The sequence below is a fragment of the Zophobas morio genome, unplaced genomic scaffold, assembly GCF_036711695.1.
Source record: "Zophobas morio isolate AGI-343-1 ecotype UQ-CSIRO unplaced genomic scaffold, CSIRO_AGI_Zmor_V1 ptg000005l, whole genome shotgun sequence".
NCBI classification, from domain to species: Eukaryota; Metazoa; Arthropoda; class Insecta; order Coleoptera; family Tenebrionidae; genus Zophobas; species Zophobas morio.
Window position 1 is genome coordinate 14,430,079 of NW_026972110.1, and position 9,344 is coordinate 14,439,422.

General features: G+C 33.6%; 1 protein-coding gene across 1 annotated transcript; it reads left to right on the forward strand.

Annotated features, from left to right (window-relative positions):
• The first annotated feature begins 5,031 nt into the window (after nt 1-5,031).
• Nucleotides 5,032-7,290, forward strand: LOC135145790 (lipase member J-like). The gene is made up of 7 exons (XM_064077929.1): nt 5,032-5,097; nt 5,785-5,850; nt 5,896-6,088; nt 6,132-6,496; nt 6,634-6,786; nt 6,832-7,062; nt 7,120-7,290. Exons 1-7 carry the CDS (start codon nt 5,032-5,034, stop codon nt 7,288-7,290), a joined length of 1,245 nt encoding a protein of 414 aa, XP_063933999.1.
• The last annotated feature ends 2,054 nt before the right edge of the window (nt 7,291-9,344 follow it).

Genomic DNA, 9,344 nt, shown 5'->3' on the forward strand with positions numbered 1-9,344 from the left:
TTTTTTACTTTAGTGTTACCGTCATCATGATATTCATTAGATGAAATTTCGATATCCGAATTATTTGGGTCGAATTCCACAAATCCAAGTGAAGACTAATTCCGCTTGTGTTAAAACCAGAATGTACATTACAAGGTTTACAGAGTAGAATAAATACCCGCAATGTATGTTTAAGCTATTGTAATATTTGAAACCTAACGTGTTAATATGATATAGTGTCGGTAAGTTCACAGTATTAACATCACATAAAATAAAATGTTGAGTAAATTTTATATAAAATTATTTAGAAATACTATATGAAGATTGTCACCATGCAGCGTAAATGTATTTTAAATTAAAAATTGTTATATTTACCGCTTTTATCAACCTTCTTTTCTTGACCATTTTGAATAAATTAAACCATATTAACGAACATTGAACAGATTTTTGCATTTATGCATGACTGTATGATAAAGATGAGTACTTGTTGGGAAAAAAAATATTAAATTTGGTGTCTAAAGAGAACAGGCGATATTATAAAAAAAAATCCAAATCAATATTTATAATTTATCTAAGAAACAGGATTACGATTATGCCAAAGTAATTTGCTAGTACAATTTAATTCAAAACTGATATTGGTGATCTAAGATAAAATAAAAAATACCTACTACTGAAAGATATGCACGAAAATGATAATATTTCGACAAGTATTTTAAACTTTAATTCAATTTTGTAACATTCAGACGCAGAAATAAACACTGTGGATCTTAACGGAATGATTTTTAGTGCATTAGTATCAATTCGTTAAACAAATGTTTCTTTTCCTGTACAATTTTTTTTTTTTTAATTTTTGGCGAACGAGATTGTGGCAACATATCAACATTATTGCTGAGTGGTTCGGTTATACGTTTTTTTAAGGTTGTAGTCTACCTATTTCTTTCAAAAATATGAAAATATTCTGAATTTATCCATCTGTTTTATTTTGTTACTCAATATTTGTTATGTTGTTCTCTTTCGTTCGCTGTGAGTTATGTCATTTTTCCTCTTTTCCTGGCACAAGTATTAAATAGGTATGTTGTTTTAAAACTTACACGTTAAGGCTATAGTAAAGGTGAGAAAGTGCTAACCAAAATTTGTATATCCCTCTACTTCAAATATAAATAAGTGATGGTATGGTGTCAAAAAAACGTTCAACATACATTGCAACACAATTTTCTACCTGTCTTATTACGATATAGGTATCTATGTTTTAAGTACGATATATTAAATAACTTCATAAAATTTAATTTTCCAGAATATCCTAAAACTTATTTGTCATTCATGCCACAGTCGATTTTATTGAGAATATGCAAGGTTTTTATAAATGATTCTAATGGCGTAGTTGACCATAAAACAACAAAATAGTTGTTTTCAAAACCCTTGGTGCTTGCGTACGAAAATTTTGTTTTTGTGCTAGGAAGCGAACACCGTGAAAATAATTTAATATTCTGTAACCGCTTGTAAGCAAGAATATCTGGCCAAGTACCCTAATTTGGCCATTCAAGAAACATCGTTCGAGGCTCACATCAGAGATGTAATCAACAGATTTGTTCGAACTGGCAGGTCAACAAAGAGAAATCTCCTGGAAGACCTTCAATATCTGAGGTAGTTGTTGATGATTTGAGACGACTCAAGCAGAATCCGCAAACATCTTTGACAAGATTGCCTGAGCAGTCAGAAGTTCCTGTTGCAACATGAAATTGAAGCATGTTGCAGAAAAGTTTTGAAATAAAAAAGAGAGTGAACATGTGTAATCATAATAAATTTGTTTTTTTTTATTATAATGAATTAGTTTTATTTTTTAAAAAGATGTTAGTCATTTAGGCATCCAGTTATACGAATGCGTGTGATAATTGTCGTGAGTCCTTGGGTATTTAGTAAAGTCTATATATAGTGATAGGCGGCACGCTTCCATGTCCTACTTCGACCCTATAATCATTTATAAGTACTAATTTTTTACTCCCGGAAATTGTGAACGTTTCCTACTGCTAACTCGTGGGGTGCACAACCGAAAACAAGATTCTACGTGTTGCTGGCATGTTTTATACACTAGTATAACGCAACCCGCAACTCAGACATAACAACATCGGTGACCAAACCAAAAATTGAAAAGATTTGCAAATGCACTTTCCGCCAGCAAACGCTACAGGGGGAGCATGTTTGAATTTTGTCATTTCAAGCAGGAATATGTGTGAGTATGTAAAAGAAACATTGTTTTAAATAAGGTAATTATCAAAATTTTGGTCAGACGTATTTGAAATGTAGAACAATTTGTCTTTTTTGTCAGAATTAACAATATGTAATTGTATTCAGTTTTATTAGCATTTTGCGTACCTAGTAACACAGCAAAATAAGTAATAAGTCTGATATTTCGTCCTGTGTGACATATCAACTTCTGAAATTCTACAGTAAAAATAATAGGTCGTATAAAAACTGCATAACATGTCGTGAAAATCTGCATGCGAGTTAGTTTCGTGTCAACTTGCACGAACAATCAAATGCAGGCGTTGCTTGACATGGAAGAATTATTAAAGAATTTAGGAAAAAACAAAAACAGCAAACTCGCATTTCCTTCGTGCTTTCAGTTAAAATGCCGTGTTTTCTTACGTGTTTGCTGTACTTTTGAAATATTTGCGTGCTGTGATAAGTAATGTTAGTTTAATGCCTTTTTGTACATTAACAAATCGTTCCTCCATACAAATCCGTATTTTATTCAAATTATAAAAGAGAGATTTAAAAATTGTTGATTATTAAAATTAAGTAAGTTTACGACCTGTAACTGCCATGAGCTTAAGCGTAACTATCACGACATCCAATCAAGACGGTTTGATTCATTTACGAATATTTAAACGCGTCTTAATATTTAGCTTTAAATATATCGTTGTTAATATCATTAACTTCCAAAAAAGAGTAGGTGTTCAAATAAATCATCAATTTTCCCAGTCAGACGAGAAATCGTCCTATTAGTGCACAAAAAGTGTTTCCTGTAAATATAAAACTCCTGTATTCACTTTCAAAGCTTCGCTGAACGAAACCCGAAGCTTGGAACGAGTAAGCTTTAAAATCCGATGTCCGGAGATGGGAATATTACCTTACTCAACTCTGGAGTACTTTCCAACCACAGCATGCATAAGATATGTGCTTTTTTTATTTAACAACTCGTGTTGGCAAGAACTATTTGTCACATTCTATCCCGCTGGAATATTTAATGGAGACATATTTTACGAGGGTGCTTTAAAGTACAGCACCACCGATTCTTTCTCGATTTAACTATTAACGTGCCTTGAAGGCGGCTCTAACCCCTGGAAATAAACGATTCTAAAGCTGCTTCTTCCGTTGGCTAGAACTTTCTAAACCATATGCAGGAAGTTGTTTCAAATTTTGTTAAAGAAGTAACTAATTTTATTTTTTATTCCTTGTGGACTGGATCATGTCTTAAAAAATTAGTAGGTAATTTAACAAAAAAAAAGCTCATCAAGATAATGCTCAAGTCTAAGAAGACCGCTACAGAGTTGTCCTGACCTGACAATTCCTCCCGGAACGAAACCGACACTCTACGTTAAACATTTGACCCTTTCATTGTCTGTTTTCTATTACAAACTCCCAACTCCGACCGTTTCGTGGCTAAACAAGTGTAATGAATTGCGGCGTGGAAGTTGTCAAAGTTGCTTTCCTCGGACACGTCGTCTATAAAATAAGCGCAAATCCCTTCATTTGTCTTTATGAGGGAACAAAAGACTTAACTAACCAGTAAAAGATTGCTGGATGCGCTGACCTCGAACGTGTCTTCCTATGAAATCCAATGGAGGCGCGATCAGTTAAGAGCGGTCATAAATTTCGTCAAGTGACTCATCGTCTCCTGCTAAATCCGAACGGCTAACTTCTTGCTGAATGGACAGGGGTCGTTCCAATCAGTGACAAAGTTTCCCCGATGATTGCTGATTTTGTTAATCTTTGACCGTTCGGAAGGACAATATTTGATCGTGACAGCCAATAAACACGATTTTACTGCTGTATTAAGGGAGGTCGGCTTGGAATTATCATCTTTAAACAGGCCTACCGTTTCCCCTGGAAGATGACTAAATAAACAAACTTTTATGGCGGGAGATGTTTTTATTGTTATTATTATTCAGGGCATAGCGGCGTCATAACTAGGACCTTGTTTGAAATCTCCAGCGAACTGCTTTTGCTGAATCCGAAAATTAAGGTAATGAAATTAAGTTCACAAAGACAAAGGTAAAGAAGAGTGGCATCGATCTTCTAAGATGCCTTTTACATAAAATATCTGGCTTAATATTCCAAATTTATACTTTTATAATTAAGTGTGCCGACGTGCTTTGTCAAAAATGTTGTTGTAATTTTCAAGAGGCTTATTTTAATATTCAGAGCACAATATCTAGATTTCTGTTTGCATTATAATGGGTAAACAGAATAAATACTAATGCTTTAGAGTTTTACATTTTCAGACATCTTTTGAAATCTATTAAAAACGGAACAAGTGAAAAAGATACTCATTCAATTATAACACAATGAGAAGATTAGAAACTATTTGTTCATCTGTCCTATACCAACAAAAATACTAAATTTTCCCAACGAGCCGCCACTGCTTTACCAATTTATGTAGTAATAGCAGCACTGAACTCGATACATCATTTGCAACTCGGCGTAAGATATGGGTTAGTTATTATTATAAACTACTCCATTGTTTGTTTATCTTTATGTTCGACAAGAACCAGGCAATTATAATGCGTGAGCTAATTCCATGTACATGTTGTTTACATTTTAAGCACGTTGTGAAGTTGTTTGATTTCTTCTATCAAGTATTATTCTAATTATACAAAACTAACCACTAGCTGAACGTGTAGTGATAAAATTGTTAAAACCAACACAGAAAGATAAATTTGATCTCTCTATCGTATCCAATTTCCCTAACGAACTTCTCTTGTTTATCCACTAAGAGTATTTACAAAAACAGTATTTTCCTTCTGTCCGATAACTCAAAATAAACATGAAATGTTACAAATAAACGATAAAACCAACACTAGTAAACCTATCAGACAGACTGAACTCAATGCTGCTGTATGATGAATATATATCAATTAATTTTGATCTCTTTTGACAATGAATAATTTCGATTACAAAAATATGTTTGTGTTTTTAAGATTAAATAAATGCAGTGTCGGAACTCTTACGAAGTTTCTTGGCGTCTATAAATATTTCCTGGTTTTAGAAAACTTCCCCCAGTTTATGAAAATATGTTTGATGTATCACTTCTTTGCTCAAACAAGTGTGACTTATATTAAAAAATATTTCAACGTAGCACGAAATATAGCACTGCAACATTTAGATCAGTTGTATTTAGAAAATTAACTAATGAGAACGAATAATGTGATATATTATTAGAACAAATTATTCAATAAAACAGGCCGGTGGCGGTGCTCTCGAATCACGTAGTTGTATGTAAATTGTATTAATCAAAACTTTATACACTTCATCAGTACGTCATGTTAAACTGTTTAGAATCGTTTTTGCTAATTTGAGTACATAGTTTACAATTTAACACACGAACGTGCTAATTTCGCATTAATTTAATTATGTTTAAATTTTCATATCACCATAAGCAAATGTTCAACGTTTCCGTTTTAGTTACTTTACTAGTATAATACTAATACAATGTTAAAAACTGCCACAATTTTAGTTTTTATTTTTACTATATTTTTTTCTTTGTCTGAGTGTCAAAAAAACAATGTTTGTAAAAATATTAAGGATTATTTAGATATTGATAATAATACAGATTGTTGGTATAATCCAGACGTCGGTGCGTCTCCGGTAGTAGATCATTACACATGTTGTAACCATTTTAATTGTAATTTTTAGGAAGAAATTATCACTCGATGGGGCTATCCTTTCGAAACGCACAACTTCACCACTGAGGATGGATACATAAATGTCTTATATCGTATACCACACGATAATACTGACACAAATATTACAAGGCAGCCAATCTTGTTACATGGAGGTTTAGGTGGAGGACCGTTAACTTTCCTTTACATTGGAAATCGGTCACTAGGTAAAAATTTAAAATTGGTTTTTTGATGCTAATTAAGAAATAGCATTTTTTCTAGTGGACGAAGGTTTTGATGTTTGGCTATCAAATCGTAGAGGTTCTCTTAATGGAAAAGTTCACCGTGACTATGAAAAAACGGATGAGCAATTTTGGAACTTTACTTTCCATGAATGCGGTTTTTATGATATTAAAGCTGAAATCAATTTAATTGCAGACGAAAATACAAGTCACAAAAAAATTATTCTTTTGGGATTTTCTATGGGAAGTACAGAGACGTATATTTACGCGATGTTGAGAAAAAAGCACGCCAACAATCACTTGGCTGGGATTATTTCGATCAGTCCTATAGCATTTATGACACGATCGGGGGGTGTGATAGCGAAACTAGCTCCTTTTGCAACACTAATTGAGGTTTGTTTAGTATACATGGTGTTTTGGTCTGATAGAACTTATAGAAGTTATCAAAATACTGATTCAAAACCCAGTACCATCAGACTCTTATCCCCCGTCATCCATGGTCAGTTTTTTTCTAACAGAAGCATTTGTAGAGCTTCTTAAGAAAGGGTAATCTACACGCTTTGGCGTTGACTGAAGAAGGTGCAAAAGAAGACGAAAATTTTAGATTATCATTTCCGAAAATTGTATTTTCCAAATCCTTCGTTGAATTTATCGTAGGAAAAGATTCGTCACAAACGGAAGCTGTAAGTGATAGCAAATTTTAACCCCAGATGACACCAATGTTTCAGGCCGACTTACCGGTTTACTTCAGGAGCAAAACAACCCCTACATCAATTAAAACGTTAATACATTTTTCCCAGGAAGTGAACGCTGGAGGACATTTTCAGTATTATGACTACGGCATATCTAAAAATTTAAACCTCTATAAATCAATCCACCCTCCGTCTTATAATTTATCAAAGATAAGAGTCCCGGTACATCTGTTCTACGGAGAAGGGGACCGTCTGTCCAGTGAGCAAGTATTTAAATTGTTCGTAAACGAGTGTCGCTGAAAATTAACCAACTCTGAATTTCAGGACGTTTTGAAACTTTACGATAGTCTTACAATGAAAAAAAAATCCTTGACTTGCATTCCCGAAGATAAAAGTGTTCGTTTTAACCACGCCGACTTCACGTTGGCTAGAGATATCAAGGAATTACTTTATGAAGTGCTGCTGAAGACAATTAGGGAGAAGCTGAGTGGGTGAAATAAAAGCTGCGCTTTTTTGTGTCGAGGTGTTTCCGCTTTTTGCCCCCGCCTAATAAAAAATATAAATAAGTTTGTGTTGTGTAAAAAGCAAAGAACAGACATTATTAATTTATTTTCGGTATAGAATTTGGCCGTCAGAGTGTAATCATCAATCTTACGGGTCGTTTGTCTTTTGTCGTTGACCGGTGGTGCAGGCCTCTGTGGTCTTTCTGCCTATTCGAGCCCCTGACAACTTGGGTTTTCTTCGCGGCAAAAACACAAGAAAATGCTTAATTTATCACAAATTAATTACACGTGAATAATGAACTGCCTTATCACCGGCAAAACCTCGATAAAAAATTTAATGTAATCGTGAAGCGGGTAAAAATCAATTTAAAGTTTAAAGGTCTTGGCAAATATTAGACATCCTGATAAATATTAATTGCCTTTTGCATATAAAGTGGACCACTTTGTTAATTTGCATTGGTCTTGTACGAGGGCCGTTCAGACGGCTCCTGATGAGACCTCGCCTAGACACGAATTATTTTCAAACCGAATTCGCCCAATCACCCATAATTTGATTTGGTTCGACGTTGTGCAAGTGCTGATATTGGTTTGTGGCGAAAGCTGGGAGACTTTTTAAGAACTTTTATCTTAACTCCATTTCTTTCTTTTACGTTTATAATAACTTTACCATGTCAAAGACATTCCGATAGAACAAGTTTGACAAAATAAAACTCAGACGCCAATTGTTTTTTGCATAAAACATGCACGGTGAGTAAAATTATTTAAACTCAACAAGAATTTTTCCAGGTAATGTTGTTTTAGGTGAAGTCTGTTTTTTTATTTAAGTGGGTATAAAGATGTCGCTGACATTAATATTTCTTTAATATCACTTCCAGGATTTGTTTTGATCCATTTTATAAACGCCCAAAGTTTGAAAGTGTTTGACGTAAATTTTTATCGAGGGAACGTAATTCGTCTCTTGGATTTATTGAAAGTTCTTGTGGTTCAAAATACTCCCTCTTTGTATGTCATCGCAACGTCAAATAAAAATGAGTAATGCTGGGGAGCATTGAGAATAATTTCTTGTTTTCGAACAAATAATTTACTTCAGTTGTGCTTCTGGTTGCAGAGAGTTTGACTTTTGTGTTTCATTAAAATATATGCAATATGTATTAAGTAGACTCAAATTTGCACTGAGATTTAGGAGGATTACGTGAAATTGATGAAATCTCTACCGGAACGTTGTTGTTAAGTCTCTTTGCAGTGATGTTCGTATTATTATTCAAGTATAGAAAACACTGTAGTGGCACTAGGACAGTCATTAATTAACGAAAATTTGCATGTTTTGGGTAGGATATATTCAATAAAATTTTACGTTTGCAAGATTTCAAAACATTAGGTTTTGCAGTATGAATTTTTTTTTTTCCAAAAATTTTGACAAACACTGTAAAAACTCAACATTTCGTAAAATACAAGTGCAGCAGTATGTTATTTTATAAAATCTAAATAAAACTTACTATTGTAAATTTTGAAGATGACGTCATCCCATTGTTGGTGAGGATGATCAGAAAACTTTTGGCTAACGTTTTGACATCTACACAATATTCCTAACACACATATAAAATTTGACAACAATCGTATTTTTCGAAGCTTATCTGTCTAATAAAAGTCAATATACCTAGACAGGCAGACGACAGACAAACGACAGACAGACCAAACTGCAAGACCTACTTTTTCGTACTCTAAGGGTCCATGAAACCTCGAGAAAACACGAAAGTAGTCATTCGTCGGATTACAATACTTCCTTAGCTTAAGCTCGGGAAGTACTTGAGAAAAAATAGGATTTATTTTAAAATTTAAATTCAAAATATAATATATGGTTCGTTTACGGGAAGTTACTTACACTGATAAACTGAAAAACAACCGTCAGGCCGACGCACTTTTGTAAGTTCCCGAGGTAATTCTGACATATTTAAGAAGAAAAAGGAGTGATTAAGCAAATACTACCGAGAGGGTTGCAAAAAAAATAAAAAGAATTAGTGAAGTTACTAAATTTAAACTAAAAAA

What these genes read in the sequence shown, in the direction of transcription:
- LOC135145790 (XM_064077929.1), top strand. Translation starts at nt 5,032, where the DNA reads ATGTTACAAATAAACGATAAAACCAACACTAGTAAACCTATCAGACAG. An exon ending in AGACTGAACTCAATGCTGCT is followed by an intron (nt 5,098 to 5,784) that starts GTATGATGAATA and finishes AAAAATATTAAG; the next exon opens with GATTATTTAGATATTGATAA. An exon ending in CTTTTGCAACACTAATTGAG is followed by an intron (nt 6,497 to 6,633) that starts GTTTGTTTAGTA and finishes AAGCATTTGTAG; the next exon opens with AGCTTCTTAAGAAAGGGTAA.